At 35.6% G+C, this 22,582-nt stretch overlaps 1 protein-coding gene across 6 annotated transcripts in view; it reads right to left on the bottom strand.

Moving 5' to 3' along the window:
- Positions 1-22,582, bottom strand: part of DPYD (dihydropyrimidine dehydrogenase) — an 840,660-nt gene that overhangs the window by 101,894 nt on the left and 716,184 nt on the right. For 4 of the 6 annotated variants that reach the window (XM_008960543.5, XM_003808457.5, XM_063599879.1 and 1 more), the window contains one exon: positions 13,482-13,661. In XM_008960543.5, the coding sequence (XP_008958791.3) occupies positions 13,482-13,661 (180 nt within the window). Of the gene's footprint in view, positions 1-13,481; positions 13,662-16,736; positions 21,833-22,582 lie in introns of those variants that run through there. The other 2 variants (XM_055115757.3, XM_034931766.3) reach the window with 1 other exon arrangement.

The following is a 22,582-nucleotide window of genomic DNA, read 5'->3' as shown; positions in this document are numbered from 1 at the left end:
GAAACAATCCACAGCAGACTGGCCAGCATGGTGTAAGGGGCTGGGAGTGAAGGCTTCAGGGCACTTCCAGTCTATAAGGCACTTCACAAAGAGTGCCTGAAGCTGCAAATCAAAGGCTTCTCAGTGCAGCATTAGTCACATTTTCTGTGCATGTTGTAGTCACATCTTCTCAGACACATTTCGAGGGGTCACCTGTGACTATGAAGCACAGAACTATTATAGGGCATGGATTTGAGCTACCAATAACATTGCTTTTTAAGATTATACAGCATAAAATAGAGTGGATATTTGATAATTGGGTGGTTAACTAGATCAATATGGGTAACCAAACAGAGTAACCAGGTTTCTAAGAAGAAAAGGAAAGGAGATGGATATTTCATCTGAATGTCTAAACTGATTTGGTTAAGTGTGAGACTGCCAATTATTCAGGGAAACTGAAGATATCCTCACCTATCCTTCCTAAGCTCCCAGGGTTTTGGTAACGCTGTTCAATATCCATATCATCTTGAAGCTAAAAATAAATTTAATTATGGTTTGTTTTGTTTGACTTTTTTTTGGTAAATTAAATCCCCCTTTTATTATTCCAAACAGCAGACATTTCAATTTTTTCCCCTGAAATCTTAGATGAGGACAAATTGGCATAAAGCTCAATATAATTATAATTTCTGTTGACTCTTTACATTATCAAAATGACTTCTTTGTCTCCTATAATTACCAGAAAATTGTATCTTCAAACTAATATTCCCTTTATTCAAGTGAGCAGATGGGCTTAACGGGAGATATAACAAATACATGTTTTTCTCAGGAAGAGTATCAGGGGCATAGCTCAAAATTGCAGAGAGGTATTTTCTTTACTCCATAAAATGAGGATTGGGAACAAAGCTAACTGGTTTGCTATAAATGTCCACTGATATTGTAGAGATCATAGAAGGAAAGGTAGGGCATGAATTCAAGGCTAGAATTTGAATTCAAGTTTTAACTTACATGGATATAGTAATGATTTCTTTTTAAATCCTCAATCTCCACCCAGAACAAGAACAATCCTCATTTTTTTTCATGGTTTAAAAGCAACATCAGAATTAATGTGGACAACTTGTGTTGAATATGAAAAGCATTTTTATACAAGTTTTAAGTATATAATTAAATAAGGTGCATTCTGATTAGTTATATTTGATGAAGTATGAGGAATTATACTTAACCACTCCCATGAATGTGACAAAAGAAGTAACTGCATTTGTGTTTGGCAAGTTGATGTAGTAAGGAGAAATGGGGAATCATAATTCGTATAAGCACGATGGACAAAAGAAAGGAACTTATGGGAGAATGACAACACAATGAAAATGTAGTATAGTTTACATTTTATTTCAGGCATGCAATGGTGGATTGTGATAAGGCAGTTGTAGCAGCTACAGATTCAAAAAGCACATTGCTGCCCAAATTCCTAGAATTGGTGACCTGTTGGTACTCCACACTCAGACATGGAAGTGGAAATCCATGTTCTGTACTATCTCATCCTATATCTCAATGTCCATGCAGGCACTGACAATTGATCACACACCTCTGCTGGGCTAGGCTTTGAATCACGAGCTTCCTCTATACAGGGCTCCCAGCAGGTACTACGAAATGTTTAGAGTTGCCTTGTAAAATGAACCAACTTACCTCTGGGATGAGAGAAACCAAGTTGGGGAGGCTTACAGGACTTCACAAACTATTCTGGTTATAAGCAATGCAAAACTACCTCTTCCCATAACTTGAGGGACTCTTACCCCTCCCCTAATGGTTCACGTTAAATTCAGATGTTAACGTTTGGCAACAGCAGTAGACACCTCCCTTCTGCCTATTTTAGGAAGAATGATGGACTACTCATGACAATTTACTGCCCAAACTTGAAGTTAATTAATTTATCTCCATTTTACCTGGAAAGTGAACACTTCTCAATTATTTAGAAGCTTTTTGGGATAGGAGGTGCTTCAAAAGACAAAGATGGTAGCTTTTGACCAGATCAAACAAAACTAAGCTAGTAAAATCATGGTGTCAATAGGTTAAGGTAACTTCTAAAAACAATTTGTAAGTACCATCTGAAAAATCTGCACAAAGCAGAGAAGAAATCAACTCATAAAGTATTGCTCAAATGTTTCTATCTACCCCAATATTACCCATATATTTTGGAAATGGATATATCACATATTCAGTATTATCCCAAATTGCCTATCTATCTATGCCTTTCCATGTTACGAATAGTTATAATAACAACCACCATGTATTGATTGCTTACAACTACATGCTATACACTTTAGATAGAGGATTTCTCTTTTTTATCACAGAAGACTTCTGTGTACATATATGATTTCTAATCTTTACAAAGTACTGCAAAATAGCTATCATCATCTCAGTTTGCCTTTACATAAATGGAGGATTGTGGGATCCATGTAGCTGTTCCAAGCTCACCCAGTAGTAAGGCATCATGCCTGGATTTAAACTCAGACCTGCTGGGTTTCAAGCACTCTCTCTTCTGTGGTAAGCTTTTGACTACAGCACATTGACTTATTTGTGGGATCATCACACACTGATGAGATGATCAGAAGCTCAGAACAAGATGGGGCTAACACATTTTATCTAACAATTTTTGCTTCTAAGGAGGAATAATCACCATTTATAAAACAGGTGTCTGTCTTATTTTTACAGGATACTTGACACTCCAGCATTCTACTTAAGATATCACTCAAACCATCTGACGACATTCAGATGTAGATTAAGTCTTCATAACATTTATGCAGTACATTCTGATCTGATAATTTTGAACGTTTGAACTTTCATGGACTGGTGTTTTGTTTTTTATTTTCCTTCCTCATGCCCTATGAAATGAACTAAAACAATAAAAAATATTTAGCCTCATGTGATCTGACTACAATCATAGAAAGTGACCTCAATAATATATTTTATATCAATCATTACCCAAGTAACTGATAGAAATGCAAATATCATCTGGAACTTTTCTAACAACATAATGTAACTGTCTGGCAGTCCCAGGGAGAATAACTGTGGGGACAAAGCTGTAATGGGAGAAGATAACATGGACAAGAAGTACAGGGCCATACAATGAACTTGAAGAAAAATGGCTTTCATTCCCTTCCCTTCTCCTCTTTTCTGGGTTAGCTCCAAGAATGGTCATTACAGTATAAAAAAGTCCCCCAAAAATGTTATCATAGATGGACAGGAGTAAGCTGCAAGAGCCTACCAGCAGGTCCTTATTATAGACTTTCCATTTTAAGATTCTATATACTCATCAATAAAATTAAATTTTCTAATTATTACAGTTTACATTTTGAAAATATTATATGCATTTATTCTGGGCACAAGTTCTTCATGAGATACAAGTATAGGAATATTTTCTCCCAATCTGTGACTTGAGTTTTCATTTTCTTAATTGTATCTTTTGATGAGTGTAAGTTAATTGCGATGAAGCATAATTCATCTTATTTTTTCTTGTATGGTTAGTGTTTTTTTGGTATCCTGTCCAAGACATTTTTCCTTTCCCCAAGGTTATAAAGATATTTACTTAATGTTTTCTTTTAAAAATGTACAGTTTGAAGGGAAGCAGTATATGCCTTCTGTTCAATTTTGCTGTGAATCTAAAACTCTAAAAAGAAAATCTTATAGTCTTACCTTACCGTTTACTTTTTTATATCATATATTTAAAATTACTTTTTTGTCCTGTGTGAGGTAGACATGAGGTTCATTTTTTAATATAGGTATCCAATAATTCCAGTACTATTTGTTGAAAGGGCTTTCTTTTCTCCATTGGATTGCTTTTGCACCTCTGTCAAAAATCAATTGAGTGTATATGTGTGGGTCTATTTCTGGACTTTCTATCCATTCCATTGATCTATTTGTCTACCCTGACACCCAAACACACTTGCTTGATTACTGTAGATTTATAGAAAATCTTGAAGGCAGATAGTACTTCCCACTTTGTTCTCCTTTTTCAAGATTGTTTTGGCTATTCTAGTTTGTCTGAATTCCAGTGTAAATTTTAGCGTAGCTTGTCAACTTCTAAAAAACACATGTTGAGAGTTTGATTGGGATTATGATGCATATACAGATCAATCCAGGGAGAAATAACATCCTAATATATCTTACCATTATTTTAAGTCTTCTTTAATTTTTCTTCAGCAGTTCTTCTTAACTTTTATTTTAGATGCAAGGGTACATATGCAGGTTTGTAATAAAGGTAAACTTGTGTCATGGGGGTTCATTATACAGGTTATTTTGTCACTCAGGTATTAAGCCTAGTACCCAGTAGTTATTTTTTTCCTGATCCTCTCCCTCCTTGCACCTTCCATCCTCAAGTAGGCCCCAGTGTTTGTTGTTCCCTATTTTGTGTCCATGTATTCTCATTATTTAGCTCTCACTTATGAGTGAGAAAATGGAGTGTTTAGTTTTCTGTTCCTGCATTAGTTTGCTAAAGATAATGGCCTCCAGCTCCATCCACGTTTCCATAAAAGACACATCTCATTCCTTTTTATGGCTGCATAGTATTCCATAGTGTATATGTACCACATCGTCTTTATCCAATCTGTCACTGATGGCCATTTAGGTTGATTTAATGTCTTTGCTATTGTGAATAGTGCTGCAATAAACATATGGGTTCATGTGTCTTCATGGTAGAATGACTTATGTTCCTTTGGGTATATATTCGGCAATGGGATTGCTGGGTAGAATAGCAGTTCTTTTTTTGGCTCTTTGAGGAATCAACACACTGCTTTCCACAATGGTTGAACTAATTTGCACTTCCATTGACAGTGTATAAGCATTCTGTTTTCTCTGCAACCTCACCAGCATCTATTATTTTTTGAGTTTTTATTAATAGCCATTCTGATTGGTGAGAGATGGTATTTTAGTGTGCTTTTATTTGCATTTCTCTAATGATCACTGACACTGAGGTTTTTTTCATATGCTTGTTGGCTGCATGTATCCACGTGGCTGTGAAAGCAATTCTTTCAGTGCAGATACTACATATATTTTAATTTGTTCCTAAGCATTTTATAGTTTTTACATGCCATTGTAAATGACATTTTAAAATTTTAATTTCCAGTTCATTGTTCCAATTGTTCATGTAGAAACAGAACTATTATTGTATATTGTTTTTGTATTATGAAACTTTGTTAAATTCACTTATTATTTTAATAGTGTATTTATAGGTTCTTTAGGATTTTCTATGCACACAATCTTACCATCTGCAAATAAAGACAGTGCAAGACCATTTTTTTCCAATCTAAATATCATTTATTTATTTTTATGACCTTATTGTGCTGGTTAGGACTTCCAGTACAATATTGAATAGAAGTAGAAAGAATGGACATTCTTGCCCAGCTCTTGATCTTAAGAGAAAATAATTTATCCTTTCAACATTAAGTGTGATACTAGGTATAGAATTTTTGTAGACGTTTCCTTCTATTAATGAATTGCTGAAGGCCATTATTATGATTGGATGTTGGATTTTGTCAAATGCTTTTGCTGATCTAAGGACTTATAACTAGAATGATTAAGAACTCCAAAAAATCAATTAAAGAATTAAAAAATGGACAAAATATTTGAATAGACAGTTCACAGAGTAAGATACATGGAAGGCCAATAAGAACATAAAGAAGAGTTAATATCTTCTTATTAGGGAGAAGAAAATTAAAATCACAATGAGATATCAACACGTATGTACTAGAATAGCTGAAACTAAAAAGACTGAGAATATCAAAAGGTGGCTGGAACATAGAAGAACCAAACACCCACCCACAGCTGGTAGGACTGTGAAAGAGTAAAGCCGCTTTGGAACTCTGTTTGGAAGTTTCTTGTAAAACTTATGCATCCACCTTATGACTGAGAAATTATACTTCTATGTACTAGCCAAGAGAAATGAAAACATGTTCACAAAAGGAGTTATGCAAGTATGTTTATAGCAAAAATATTTATAACACCAAAAAAGTGAAAACAGCCTAAATATAATTTAGAGTAAATAAATTGTGGTATTTTAATAAAATATAGTATTATTTACCAACAAAAATGAACTAACACCTACAATAATATGAAAAAATCTCTGTAATATTGCAGTGAGTGAAAGTTGCAACACACACAAAAATACATATTCTGTAGAATTCCATTTATGTGAATGCTAAAAAACATGAACAAACTAATCTATGGTGACAGGTGCTAGATGGTGTTTGCTTCTGGTGGTGGTAAAGGAAGATGTAATGGCTGGAAAAGTGCACAAGGCAGCTTCTAAGGTGTTGGCAATGTTGCATGCTTTGGCAGAGGTGAGGATTTCACGGACATATGTGTTTGTCACAACTTGTCAAATGGTTCATTTAAGACCTCTGTATTTTTCCTCCAAGTAATTTATATTTCAATAAGGAAAAATAAGTGGCATAGAAGATACAAAACTTTTAAAGTTGTAAATAGGAAATTATAGTATCCTCTTTTGAAACTGTCATTATGCATTTGGTAAGGGTCTTGCTGTTGACATTTATACGTTTCTTTGGACACTGCTTTATTCTCTGTGTTGAATAACTTGCCAGAAAGGAAAAAAATAGATAATTAGACATCTACATATAATATTACCACAACCAAATAGCAATAGTTTTATGAAATTGTGTTATTTCAGTTTTTTTATTAGTATAAATTTAAGGGGTACAAGTGCAGTTTTGTTACATGGATATATTGCATAGCGGTGAGGTTGAGCTTTTAGTGTAACCATCGCACGAGTAATTTACATTGTACCCGTTAAGCAATTCCTCATCCCATATCCTGCTTCTATCCAATTCCTCATCCTACACCCTGCTTCTACCCTCCCACCGTTTTGAGACTCCAATGACTATTATTCCACACTCTATGTGCATGTGTACACATGAATTAACTTCCACTCACAAGTGGGAACATGCAGTATTTGACTTTTTCTGAGTTGTTTCACTTAAAATAATGGCCTCCAGAGGGCGCAGTGGCTCATGCTTGTAAGCCCAGAACTCTGGGAGGCTGAGGTGGGTGGATCACTTGAGGTGAGGAGTTCGAGAACAGCCTGGCCAACATGGAGGAACGCTGTCTCTACTAAAAATACAAAAATTAGCTGGGCGTGGTGGCAGACGCCTGTAATCCCAGCTACTGGGGAGGGTCAGGCATGAGAATCGCTTGAATCTGAGAGGCAGGGTTGCAGTGAGCCGAGAACGTGCCACTGCACTCCAGCCTGGGTGACAGAGCAAGACTGTGTCTCAAATAAATAAATAAAAATAAATTAAAAAAATAAAAAAGAAAATGGCTTCCAGATCCATCGATGTTGCTATAAAATACATGATTTCATTCTTTTTTATGGCTGAATAGTATTCTACATTTTCTTTATTATCTGTCAAAGTACATTTAGCTTTATTCCATATCTTTGCTATTGTGAATAGTGCTGCCATAAACATATGAATGTATCTTTTTGATGTAATGATGTCTTTTCCTTTGGATATAAACCCAGTAGTAGGATTGCTGAGGTGAATGGTAGTTTTATTTTCAGTTCCCTGAGAAATCTCTATACTCTTTTCCACAGGGTTTGAACTATTTACATTCCCACCAAAAATGTATAAGCATTCCCTTTTTTTCCCACATCCTCACCTACATCTGTTATTTTTTGACTTTTTAGTAAGAGCCATTCTGACTGGTATAAGATAATATCTCACTGTGGTTTTAATTTACATTTCTCTGATGATTAGTGATGTTGAACAGTTTTTTATATGCTTGATGGGGTTTGTCTTCTTTTGAAAAATGTCTGTTCACGTCCTTTGCGTACTTTTTAATAGGGGTTACTTGTTTGTTGTTGTTGTTGAGTTGTTTGAGTTCTTTGTAAATTCTGGGTGACAGTCCCTGTTGGATACGTAGTTTGAATACATTTTCTCCTATTCTGTAGGCCTTCTGTTATCTCGATTATTTCATTTGCTGTGCAGAGGCTTTTTATTTTAAGTCCCATTTGTCTATTTTTGGTTTTGTTGCATTTGCTTTTGAGGTCTTTGTCATAATTATTTTTGCCTAGACTCATGTCCAGAAGAGTTTTCCTTAGATTTTTTTCTAGTACTTTTATAGTTTCAGATCTTACATTTAAGTCTTTGATGGGTTTTGAGGGGATTTTTAAATATGGTTAGAGGTAGAAGTATAATTCAATTTTTATGCATATGGCAATCCAATCATCCCAGCACTATTTATTGAAAAAGGTGTCCTTGTCCTAGTGTATGCTTTTTGTCAACTTTGTCAAAGGTCAGTTGACTGTAGATATGTGGCTTTCTTTTGGGTTCTTTATTCTGTTCCATTGATCCATGTGTCTATTTTTGTACCAGTACCATGCTGTTTTTATTACCACAGCCTAATTGTATAATTTGAGGTCAGGTAATGTGATGACTCCAGCTTTGTTCTTTTTGTCAAATTTGCTTTGGCTATTTGGACTCTTTTTTGGTTGCATATGAATTTTAGAATTGTTTTATCAATAACTGAGAATGATGTATCTGGTCATATGGATACAATTTTGGTTTCTATTATCAAAACAAATCCTTGTTTTCAGAGTTGCTGTACAACCACCATGACAGCATTTCTGATTTTATCCTAATGAGAGCCTTTTAATGAGCACAGATTATGTTCATTTATTAATATCACCAATATGTATTTCATCATTTTTTAAAACCTACTGGAAGTACAGTAATTTGGCAGGTTTATTGTTTTCTTCTAAAATGACTGCTGCTGTTCTTAAAAGGATCTAGCTGGAATTTTAATTATACATTGGCTTTCTTTTTTCCTCCTAAATAAGGACACAACAGATAATTCGTGCAATTTAATTATATAAACATGTAGCATTGTGCTAGGTGCTTGCAAACTCCAGTATGAATAAGATATTATCTTTCCTTCAAAATGCTTGTAATGACCTGCAGCACTGGACAAGAAGATATACAATTAAAAGAAAATGCAGTACTTGCAATACTAGTTATAGGAACCATGGGCTGTAAGAAAATGAAAAGGAGTGATTTGACTTTCTTGGAGGCCAAGGAAGAGGGTCATAGACAGACTCACAAAAGAAGTGACATTTAAGGTAGATCCTAAAAATATATTAATGATTGATCAGTATGTTCAATTCAGCTACCATGCCATTACTCCTACATGGTAGACATTGCATTAGGCACTGGCACATAGTCTGTGTTCTAGGCTGTCAAGAAGCTTATAATCTAGGCATATTTTGCCAAGTCAAGAAGGCATAAAGGTTGCTCACCTGTCTATCTCACTCCTTCTATTCTGGCTTTTTCCATGTTATTTTTACCAAACTCAATTCACACATAAAAAGGAACTTTAAGTTCAAAGGTTATTTCTTTACACATTCTTTTCTTTTCTGATGTAATGGAAAAAGTAATGGCTTGGTAAGTCAAGCGATTACTAATTCTTAATGTTACCAATAAGCTTTTTTCTTTCAACATTCATTTAGTCATTAGTTCACTTCTTCAGTCAACATTTATTAAGGCACTACCATGTTCAGTGCATGTCTAGAGAACTGAGATACAAAGATGGATAAGAAAAGTGAGGTTATTTTCTAGTAAAGGAAGCAGACTTACAAAAATACAACTGCGATGTGATACTGGTTACAGCTAAGGTTCAAAAAGGAAGGAGACATTAATTCTATAGCAAGGGTCAGGGAATAGCTCAAAAAGTGATGCTTGAGAACTGGAAGGCCATTCCAGATGTCGGGAATAGCATGTGGAAATGCATGCAGATCCCAAGTGATCATTAGTTTTTGGCCTCTACTGTTTTTCTTCCATGACTGGTATTTAGGAGTCCTGTTCTCATCCCAAGCACCAAAAAGTGAAGACATTTTCTTTCATGCTTTTCCAGTTGCAAAATTTGTTGTTCAAACATCGGACTATCCAATTTCTTTCATGTTTCTTAACGAAGAATGTCAACATAACTCTTATTTCCCATAATTAAAAGTGCCAAATAGTAATATTTTCTTTTCTAAAATCACTAAAATATATACATTGCCTCCAACTCTATAGATGAATTTCTGGATGAAGTTATATTTGCAATTATATTTTCATTTTGGTAATCTTCACAAGCCCATAGTTAAAACCTTTGGAGCCAGATGTATGGATTTAGAAATATCTTCTGGATTTTAGAAATGTAAAATGGTACATACACCTAAATTTAATAAACATTCCCTCTCCAGCCCCAGCAAGGTGTGGGGTAGCAACCTGGAATCAAACACGTTAATCTGATGTTCTCTGAGAGGAATAAAGATTATAGCAAGTCTCACATCAGTTCAGGCTAGGTTTTCTGCTGAATGAATTATGTAAAACCATTTGGTTTCAGTATGTTTTGGATTTCAGAATTGTTAATGAGGGATTATGGAACTGTATTGTAATTATTTTCATTGTACAGTTTTATAAAAAGGTTTAGAGAGATTAAGTAACTTGCCCAAGTTGTCTAGCTAACAAGGAAGCTTCACATAAATCCAGCAGTCTTACTATTTGCTAATAATTGCTGTCCTACATGCAGTTTCTTCATTGTGTATTTCCAACCTCTGGCCATTTGGAACCTAGTGTGATGCTTCTCTGGCATTCCTCTCCTGTATCTTTTATTTCACTTCTTTTTCAGCTCAAAATTATTTATTGTTTACTTTCTCCATCAAGAGAAGCTTGTGTTCTGCTCATTGCTGACTTCTCAATCTCTCACTGTTCTATTGCTATTCTCTTTTTCGTCCCTTTTGGCAATGCAGATTTTTGGATCCCTCCATGAAAATTATGATGTTAAAATGCAGATTCTCAACACACCTCTTACCCACTGACTCAGGATCAATGCTGGTGGGGCCTGGGAACCTACATTTCTCACAAGCATGCTGCATGGTTTTTAAGCACCAAGAGTTTGACATCAACAGCTCTGTGTTGTGCCAAAGCTGATGACTGTTCTTCTCAGGAATTTGCTCTTCTTGCAGGCACAGATTTTAATGGCTTGCACCGTAAGTGTACTAACACCCAACTACCTGCCCTTCAACAGCCACCTGAAGAAATGCTGCTTAGGCAGTTTGATCAGTTAATAAGTAAGGTAACCATAAGGAAAGTATATTAATATGCTAATTACTTGAAAGATAACATGACATACTTGGCCAAATCCTTGTTTCCATAGCCCAAGTCTCATTTTCTCTCCATTGTCAAACACTGCACTGTAATGGGTTTCTTCTAAATATCTGTTCTGGTTTATTCTAGCCTGACCTATGAGTGAATATCAGAGTAGCCATTGTACTTTCCAAACAAAATTTTCCTGTGTAAAGAAGCCAGATACTTCTAGAGTGTCTTTCTACAAAGGGTCTACATTTTCTCTCATCTCCCTATAGTATGCGGACACTGTGAGGACCAGCATACTATTCTTTGGCTAATGATAGGACAATGTGAGTTATATGCAAAGACACACACACACATACACACACACACACACGTACATACAAACACACACACACACAAAAGCAGCAGCAACATTAAGAAAGAACGATTAGTTTGCTGAGAATGATGCACATGTACCCTAGAACTTAAAGTATAATAAAAAAATATAAACATAATAAAAAGAAAAATAAAAAAGTTATAGGACAAAAAAAAGAAAGAATGATTAGGAAATCACCTGTACCCTAGATCCAGAGTACTTTGATTCACTACTGGGGATATAAATCTAAAGGGATAATCACCTATTGTTTTAGTCATGTCAGCCTGCACAGGAGAATCCAGAAGCACAAATCTATTACCAGACCATCTGCTTATTCCTCAAGTTAGTGTTGAGAAATGAATCACTAATATAATCACATAGAAAAATCTTCCTTTTTTTAAACGAATGATAATGCTGAAAATTACACTTAAGATTTTGATGAAAGCTGAGCTTAACAAAATAAAGTCTGAATCTCGATTCAAACTATTACCAAATCAGTTTCCATTTATGTCATTGACACAAGTTGTCTTCTTCATTACCCACCTTTTATTTGAATATGTAAGTTTTGAAATGAGTGTGAAAATCCTTTAAAGACAAAACATGACAGTGCAATGCAGCTACTTCCATTTCAGCTCACATGGCAACCACCCAAATTTGAGACAATGATTTTATAGATGGTCATAAACTATCATGTCAGAGACAATTTCCTTGAGATAGTTACATCGAATAATTGTAAAGTCATTTGTGAATTTTTTTTAGTTATAAACAACCTTAGGATATTGATAGTCATTGATAAAGGCAAGAACACTCACTGTCTAAATACTGCAGAGTCAGTTTATGATAATATGATTAGTTACACTAATAATGCTGCTTAGGCACTATCTTGCTAATTACAATATTATAAATATTAATGTCACAGTCTTTCTGTTTGATTGCCACTCATGGAGTCATTCATCATGACATTTTCCTGGAACCCACATTGTAAGATTTTATTTCTTTCCTCCTTTTCTTTTTTCATTACTGGACTTGCAACCATACACATTACTCTTGAAGAAGGGTTTTTTTTGGCTATCTATTAGGAGAGGGACAGTGATATTTTCTACTAAAACTAGCCAAATATAAGTCAATTATATGATGTTTCTCTTATTCTTTCTGAGTCCCTAACCCAGTCATCCAAGGCAGAGTACCCAGGGCTTTTGTTTTCCATTCTTTTTCATGTGACCTGCTTCAAGTTAAGATTCATTTGAATTATTAAATGCTTCCTTAAAGAATCTTTTTACACTGCCTCTCTTTTTTTTAAAGTTAATTATTGATGTAGTGACAAGCTGAAAAGACTAAGAATTATAATTTTTTCCTCCCCTCATTGAGGGCTCAAGAAATGTCTTCTGACAATGGTTATCTATTTAGAATAATACAAAGGAAATACAAAGGCAAAATGCTGAATGTTGTTTTAGCAGTGTTGCTAAAATCACTGTATTATAGAAAACGTAAATGTAGTGTATATTTCTTGGAAAATAGCAGTTAGTGAGAAAGCTGGGACATAACCGTTTGAGACCGGGTTTAACCACACAGCAGAAGCAGTTACAAAAGATACTGATTAGATTTTAATTTTAAAAACTTCCTTATATTATTCAAGACTACAGTGATTTGATTGTCTTGAAAATAGAAAGGTAATGTTATAATTTCCAGAAAGCATAAAGAAATCTCCAGACTCCCACTGGAAAGAATGCCAGTCATCACCACAGTAAGCAAGAATTTGGAGGCACTTTACACTGCAAACATCGGTCTTTTCCTTTTATATAATCTTGTGTTGTATTGGTTTATAAAAAGGTAACTCACAGACCCATCATATGGCTGTAATCAAGTCTCCTTCAGAAAGAGTCCACTGAAGAAATCACATCCAGGAGGCACTGTGTTTCCTTTGTTAGTGAGAATGTGAGATGGTAAATAAGATCTGAAATAGAAACCAAGGCTGAGTTCTCAAGAATAACACAGGAGATTTAAGCACATACCTTGTCCATGAGTTCAGCTATACGTGGAACTGGTTTCCCTTTCTGGTGACTCACAGTAGCTGGACTCTGTCCATCCCAGTCTTGTAGTTCTTCAATGCTTTTCAGATAAAGCAGGGCTTTGAGGCCAGTGCAGTAGTCTTCGATCACAGTGAAATCCTGATTCTGAATGGCACTGCATACCTAGAAAAGACAGAGCAGTCAACCAAGTGTCAAACCAAGAGATAATTCTCCAAACAAATTCACTTTTCTTTGAGTCAACAAATATTTATTTTATGTGCCAGGCACTGTTTGAGGCATGATGGATCAGTAGCCGTCTGGAGATGGGGGTGGTGGGGAGGAATGGACTGCAAAGAACACAAGGAAATTTCCAGGGACAATGAACATTTTCATAAACTTGCAATGGTAATGGTGTCACAGGTATATACATGTTCCAAAACTTATCAAGTTGTATAGTTTAAATAGGTACAGTTTATTATATGTCAGGCTTAAGGAGTTGAATTTGGCACAACATAATAAAGGACATTTAAATTCTCATTGTCACTCTATTGGGATGTGCTGCCTGCAGGCAGTTCTCATGTCTGAAAGTGGTCAAACTGAGGTTGGAGTGCTGTTTATTACGTTAACTCAACCATCACTTACCCCTGCCTCTGTCTCCCTCCTCATCTGCTATTGTTCTCCTTGTTGTCAACTATGATCCAGTTACCCAGGTCTTTCCTTTCTTCCTCAAAAAAAATGCCATAGTCTTTCTTTGCCTTAGGATCTTTTCACAAGACCTTCTCACTGGCTAGAAGGCCTTTCTTTTCCACACATGGCTAACTACCAACCATTCCTCAGGCTCATGGTAAATGTCCCTTCTTCAAGGAGGCTTCCAGGAGCCCAGAATAGGTTATGGCCTTCTTTTAATCAGACATTTTTAACTTCTAATTATTGCATTATTATTTAGTTGACAACTCACTTCCCAATTAGACCAAAGTTTCAGAAGGGAAGAACTGCATTTATTTTGGTCACTATATTATCCGCAGTGACTAGGACAGTGTTTGTCCGTTAGTCTGCTCTCCACAAATATAAGATGAATGAATAATGATGATATGGTTTGGCTGTGTCCCCACACAAATCTCATCTTGAATTGTAGTTCCCATAATCCCCACGTGCAGTAGGAGGGACCTGGTGGGGGTAACTGAATCATGGGGATGGTTATCTCCATGCTGTTCTTGTGATGATGAGTGAGCTCTCACACAATCTGATGGTTTTATAAGGGGATTTTCCCCTTTTCCTTTGCACTTCTCCTTCCTACCACCATATGATGAAGGATATGCCTGCTTCCCCTTCTGCCATGATTGTAAGTTTCCCGAGGCCTCCCCCAGAAATGTTGAACTGTGAGTCAATCAAACCTCTTTCCTTTATAAATTACCCAGTCTCAGGTATATCTTTTTATTTATTTATTTATTTATTTTTGGAGTCTCACCCTGTCACCAGGCTGGAGTGCAGCAGCGTGATCTCGGCTCACTGTGACCTCCACCTCCCGGGTTCAAGCAATTCTCCTGCCTCTGCCTCTCGAGTAGCTGGGACTACAGGGACACACCACCATGTCCAGCTAATTTTTGTATTTTTAGTAGGAACGGGGTTTCACCATGCTGGCTAGGATGGTCTCAATCTCTTGACTTTGTGATCCACCCGCCTCAGCCTCCCAAAGTGCTGGGATTACAGGCGTGACCCACTGTGCCCGGCCTCGGGTATATCTTTATTAGCAGCATGAGAATGGACTATTACAAAAGATTAAAAAGAAAAGAGAACTAAAATAAAAAATTCTGGAGTTAAGGAAGTTTGAATCAGAGAAATTAAAGTTCTTCCACTAAAAAAACCCTGGGGATTCTGTGAGTGTGGCTGGGATTTGAGTTAAAGCTTGAAGAATGTGGATTTAGATACTGCTTCTAGGTTGCTTATTTCCAAAGATATCCCTCCAATTTTGATATCACATGTAGACTCCAGAGAGTCATTTACAACTTCCTGTAGAACCTCTTCACCAACATGGCCCAACATTACATCAAATTCAAAATTTACAACATGAATTCAACATACTTCCCAATTTATATTTCAAATTCAAACAATGAGACAACCATTAAAACAAAACTGAGCAAAGAAAAACTCATTTCTATCCTGTTTTCCCAGATGTTGAATACCTAGTATATCAGGGTGTCTGGCAATGGCAGCCAACAAAGAAAAATCATGTCATGCATGAATGAAAAAGAAAATGAAGGAAATGCCTGAAAACAGAATAATAAGATTCTATTTCAAAGACTCTTAAAGCCTTTTGGGTCTTTGATTAAATACATTTTATCGTAAGCTTCGTGCCTAGCATGCTATCTGATACCTCATTGTTGCTAGGTTGGTTGAGAGAATTTATTGAAAACATACTAGGAGGTTCCAGAATGGGGAATGGGATAAGGAGAGAGAGAGAGAGAGAGAGACAGAACTCTCTCATATATATATATGTGTGTATATATATATGTATATATATATGTATATATATGTATATATGTGTATATATATATGTATATATATGTGTATATATATGTATATATATGTGTATATATATGTATATATATATGTGTATATATATATGTATATATATATGTGTATATATATATATGTATATATATATATATATGCCTAGGAGTTCTCAGCAAGCAGTGGTAGTGATTCCATGATGTGTACCTAGAAAAATGCCAGGTGTGAAATTCTGGGAATGCTAGCACTTAAAAGGAAGGCTAAGGAAGATGATCGTGAGGGACACCAAGCAGAAGAGATCCAAGAGAGTTAAGTCAGGCGCTGCAGAAAGGTCAGGAATATCAGAGCTGGAAGCGATGACTGGATGTAACACTCGGCAATATACCGGATAACATTTGCCTTTATAGGAGAGATCTGCAATGGAGTAGATGCCGGTTTTTTTGGTAGGTTGAGGAATGGATGAGGGATGATGAACTAAAGATATGCAGCCAGGTCACATTTATAAGAAGTTTGGCTCCTGTAAGAGGAAGAGGCGAGCTGGGGTTATAGGTTACAGGGTTTTGCATTTTGCTTTTTACTTTTATTTTTCAGACAGAGTCTTGCTCTGTCACCCAGGCTGGAGTGCAGTGGCACAATCATAGCTCAGTGTAGCCTCAACCTCCTGAGCTCAAGCAATCCTCTCACCTCAGCTTCCCGAGTAGCTAGGACTACAGGCACACACCACCATGCTTGGGTAATTGTTTTTGGTATTTATTTATTTATTTATTTATTCTTATAGAGATGAGGTTTTGCCATATTGCTCAAACTCCTGAGCTCAAGCAATCCGCCCACCTGGCCTCCCACAAATGCTGGGATTACAGGCATGGACCACCATGCTTGGCCTGCATTTTATTTTTTTAAAGAATGAAAATAATTATGTTTTAAGGAGATACAGTTATTTTACATTTCAGAATAGGACAGACTGATTTCTGTGTATGAGATTTCTGTCAAAATTGGCTGAATGATTATGCAATGAGAATAAAACAATGCAATATCTAACATGATGCAGGCTCTTCTTAGGGGCCAGGCACTTTGTTAGCACTTTTAAATATATTATCTTCTTTAGTCCTCAAGATAACCCTAAAAGATAGGTTTAATTTTCAGCCCCATTTTACAGGTGAGGAAAGTGAGCCTTAAGAAAGTTAAATGACTTGCTCCAGGCCCCATGGTTAGAAAGTGGTGGCACCAGAATTCCTGGCCATACAATAGAACATGACCTAGATATAGACATTAACAGAGGAAAAACTTTTAATATAACTACAAATACTTTCCTACAACTATTGCATGGACCAAACACATACGTTTGTAAAAATTTAATCAAGTTATCTTCAACTGAAATATAGCTCTGGTTTTGAAAAAATCCACGCTTTTAGACAAAAATTGTCAATGTTTTCAATTTACCTTCTTAGTCGTACAGTATGAGTAAGAATAATAACAAGCCAAAACCAAAAAGCAGAAACAAAAACCCCTTCATTTTCTATTCTGAAGTGCTGCATGTTAGTACAATGTAGAAAAGAGTATAGAATAACTACTAAATATGAACAAGAACATTTTCTAGGAAGCCCATTTACATCAGATTAAAAAAATCTGCTTCTCAGGGGAACAATTTGAACATTAATTAGGCCTGTTATAACTTTCTTAGAGTTCGTGGTGTTTTTTTCTCACAACAATTATAAGGAACATCATTATCATTTCCTCCACAGGGGTATTTTTTTCCTTTTGACTATAAAAGTCAACTGATGCTTTACTTAATCCTCTTTGCTCACTCTGAGATTCTATTTTTTTGTAGTATATGCTTATGGGTATACTTTACTATAGTCTTAAAATAGTTCACCATGTGAACATAAGAAATCAGATTTTGAAAATCACATAATGTCATGTACTTTATGGGATTTTCATGATTATTATAAAATCCTGCTGCTAAAATGAATCTAGAAATACACTGCAAGGGATGAACAGTAAAGTATAATCTAAATCATCCCTGATGTTTCCAGGAAGAAGATACAAAAGCTATGAGTTATCTCAATCCTCAAACATTGCACAATTTGTATACAGTAGACTTAGCCAAGGAGTGGAGTGATCAGAATGTAGACTAGGTATCTTTTAACTGTAGAAGAACATGGTAGGTCCCAAGGCTAAGAAAACTTCCTCTTTCCCACCCACTTCTAGGCTTTTTATCATACAGGGTTGGTGTTTCACATAATTGGAAGCTATACTGAGAATGTGAACTGAACACAAAACCTTAAGAGGAAGGAGAGACTACAAGATACTTACTGAGCAAGACTGGGATAGTGTGCAATGCTGGAAGCCCTGGAATCCACCATGAGACACGAGTGCTGGAGGGGACCACTTCAGATATACTTAATCATATGGCAAATGTCACACCACTTACGTACCTTTCCAAAGTGAGTAGTTTAATTTTTACTTCCAATAAGATTAAACCTACTAATTTTCCTGATAGAATTTTTGATAGTAGGAACTTTGCACATTGATATTTTCTTTTAAAATTTAATTGCACATACAAATCAGGTGGGGATCTTTTTAAAATGCAGATTCTGGTTTTGTAGCTTTAGAGTGGGATCCTGGAGTGAGATCCTGCATTGGCCAAATTTTCATGGGATGCTGCTGCTGCTGCTGGACCACACTTAGAACAGCAAAGTCTTAAGCACTGGCAGCGGTGAATCTCATCTCAACTGAAATGCTGACTGCAAAAAAAAATTTCTTTTTTTTTTTTAATTATACTTTAAGTTTTAGGGTACATGTGCACATTGTGCAGGTTAGTTACATATGTATACATGTGCTCATCATCACTGGCCATCAGAGAAATGCAAATCAAAACCACTATGAGATATCATCTCACACCAGTTAGAATGGCAATCATTAAAAAGTCAGGAAACAACAGGTGCTGGAGAGGATGTGGAGAAATAGGAACACTTTTACACTGTTGGTGGGACTGTAAACTAGTTCAACCATTGTGGAAGTCAGTGTGGCGATTCCTCAGGGATCTAGAACTAGAAATACCATTTGACCCAGCCATCCCATTACTGGGTATATACCCAAAGGACCATAAATCATGCTGCTATAAAGACACATGCACACGTATGTTTATTGTGGCATTATTCACGATAGCAAAGACTTGGAACCAACCCAAAAAATTTATTCTAAACAAATAGGTTTCTTCTTAATTTTTACTATTAGATTATATCAACATTTTCCTAGCCTTTCAAAGAATGCACTACTTATAATAAGAAGTCATGTTTGAAGAAACAAGAATAATTTGCTGATTAAATACTAATAAGACGAAAAATAAATCTTAGGATGCAAGTGCACCATTGAGAACAGCTTTGCCCATGGATTTGATCTCAGGAAATGGAACTGCTTAGAAAGATGCCTTGTCCTTGCCTAACTTATATACTCCATTGAGGGCCTTATCGCTATCTCAAAGGTAAATGGTTCCTGTTAAAACTCCAAACATGTAGCTGCTATGCCTAAATGGGTGCATTTTATATGACATCTCTTAATTGTTTGTTTAACAGCTCTGATTAGGACTCTTAATAGCTGTTAACATGTTTGCTTAGTATAATTTGTAAGTTCTTTATGGTGAAGGCTGGTTTATCTTTCTTCACAGCAGGGCATCAGGTGCCATTATAAGGATCGTTGCCACCATTAATTATTTCTATACGTGTGAATATCCCTATAGTGAGCTATTTTAAAGAGAGGCCCCTAGATTCTCAGCAGGACCAGCCCTACACAGGAGCAGAGTAGGTGGTGGCCCCCTGTGCAGCGTGATTTGACGTGTGCCATAAAGCGCCAAATAGTCTCCTCCAGGGGTCTGACACAGTGCCCGGAATTTTTACTTTAGGTGCAGACGCATTTAATAGAGGCCGACCTGTGCAGAACAACTGTACAAATACCTGGATGGTAACAGAGGGTTGTGGGGAGCTATTCTTTTCTCATTATTTCTCATAAAATGAGATTAACTAGATTATCAGTAAATTACCTATTTATGGAGATTTACGTCTTCAAAATCTTCTTTACATACATTATTTCTTTCAGTACTCAAACCTGACTTAGTCAGGAGAGGGAGTAATATTCTTACTTGTAAAATGGAAAGAGCTTGGACTTGAAGTCCTGTTTCTTAAAGTCAAATCTTGTGGTTTCTATGACATATTAAGTTAAGAGGCTGAGAGCATGCACACAGAAGTCAAGCAGAATCGAGTTCCAATTACATCTTAGCTGTGTAATCATTAGCATTTTTTTTCACTTAAAAATGGAGATTAAATACTTAGCACATAGGAAACTAAAAGGCAACATACTTAAGTGCTTAAAATAGTAGCTTATACTCAGCTACATTGGCACCAAAATTAAATTTCATACTATGAATAAATCATTAGCGCATGAATTAGGCAGGATATAATTTTTTTAATGTAATAAATTTTTGGTCAAATACTGCAGAGGAAAGGCATGGACCTTATTTTTATTTGCATTAAATAATGATCTCCAAAAAAAAAAAAAAGCTTTGGTTTTGTTGTCAGAAGACTCAGGTCTGAGACCCAACTCTGTCATCTGGCAGCTGTGTAACTAGGGCTAGTCATTTAGCTTGTTGATTCCCTTCTCCCTCCTTTAAATCTGAAAAAGGAGGATGATAACATCTTATTGTTGTGAAGATTAAATTATATCATGAAGGTGGAAGTACTGTGGAAATTATAAAGCTTAGACAGAATGGTACTAAACCTCATAGGTATTGTAGAATTTCATGTAATCTAGAATTTCAAGTGCCTGGCAGAGGCCAAAATGGGAAGTTTTGCCTATTAAAAAAAAGCTCACTTCATCTGAAAAGTAAAATAAATTTACAAGGAAGCTATCAAATAAAATCTAAATTAGATTAAAAATATTTATCCCAGGTAAATAATTTGGCAGAGAAGAGTTCTACAAAAGCAGGAACACCCTGAGACTGGCACATGCTTTTGTGTAATCAAATAGCACATTTTTCAAATGCTATTTTAAAATATAACAAAGTTTAAAAATAGAGATCTTGATCTATTAAACACAACTCAGATAAACCCATGACCATAATTATCCCTTTTCATTTCTTATCATACAGGTGGATAAACTACACTTCAGGACTTAGAAGTATGTGCCTCCAGGTTATATGCAAGTAAAATATATGCTTACAATTTAAGTCTAAATTTGTCTCAAATTTACTGTAAATTCATTAGTAAAAGTTCTATTGGAGAATTACTACATTTAAGCAAAAACGGAAATTCTTCTGCAATGGTTATCACATCACAAATTGCATTAATAACTGAGTTATGTATCTGGAAGAGGTTCAAGAAGCCTCCCATGAATGTGGTTCATATATGAAACATTGAATAAGAAGGGTTGTTCATCCAATTCTTAAAGCTTTCTCAGGAAAAAGAAGGTTATATTATCTCTTCTTACTAACCTATTTTGATAAGCACATATTTTGTTTAAACTATGCAAAACATCTGCAATATTTTATATAGCACTTTATAGTTTTCAAAGCATGCTGTCAAAAAGAAATATCTATACAATAATTTATAGTTTTCAAAGCATGGTGACAAACAAGATTAAAGGGAATTTAGACTTTTTTTCAGACCAGCTTCCTCATTTCAGAGATCAGGAGTCCAGACTGGCTAAATGATTTGTGCATGGTACACAGCTAGTTGGAGGCAGTGCTGGCAGACCCGCCTGGTTTGAAGCTCTTTCTGCTACAACAGACCCGCCTGGTTTGAAGCTCTTTCTGCTACAACACTGTCTGTCAATATCATCGTACAGCAGTTCTAAGAGAAAGACAGAGAAGGTGCTATGAATTGTTCAGTAAGTGAGGAAATTGAAACCAAACATTGAATGCAGTGCCCAAAATCAAAATTAGTAACTGGGAGGGCCAACAGTAAGACTCAGAATTTCTGACCTCTGCAGAGCTTTTTATCTTTTCTTTTTATTATTATTTCCATAAATTTCAAAGCCTTAAATGAGATGAAAGTCTTACATATATAAACAAGCATATATTTATAATTTTCATAAAAAGAAGCGAACTGATTTCACATTTATTAGTTAATTATTATGACAGAAATCCACAGATTTTTAACATTTAAGGTTTTAATATTTGGATGACCCACTTAAAATTTCTTACTTTAACTGGAAACTAAATTTCTCCTGTTTTTGGATGTTATGCAGTTTCTAATTCTATCTGTCCACACCTACTGATTAAAAAAATCAGATTTTCTGAAGGCATGGAATCAATAATTACTCACAGAATTGAGTTCTGACCAGTACTGACAAACAGATGTATAAAACTACATTGTACTTTAAAAATTGATGTACAATACATATAGATAAGGTAAGAATTCAGAATAACAATATCCGCCTATGAGCTTTTGGTACTACATAAACATGGCATTGCTTACTGGAATTCATGAATAAAACACCAAAATTATAATTTTATAAAAATATAGGTTAAACGACAGCCCCTGGAGATACATAGTAAATAGGGAACTAGATGGGGATGTATTTGTATATTCACATAAAAC

Source organism: Pan paniscus, chromosome 1 (assembly GCF_029289425.2).
Source record: "Pan paniscus chromosome 1, NHGRI_mPanPan1-v2.0_pri, whole genome shotgun sequence".
Taxonomy (NCBI): Eukaryota; Metazoa; Chordata; class Mammalia; order Primates; family Hominidae; genus Pan; species Pan paniscus.
Note: the sequence above shows the minus strand (reverse complement) of the source record. Positions and strands in the feature narration are given on the sequence as shown.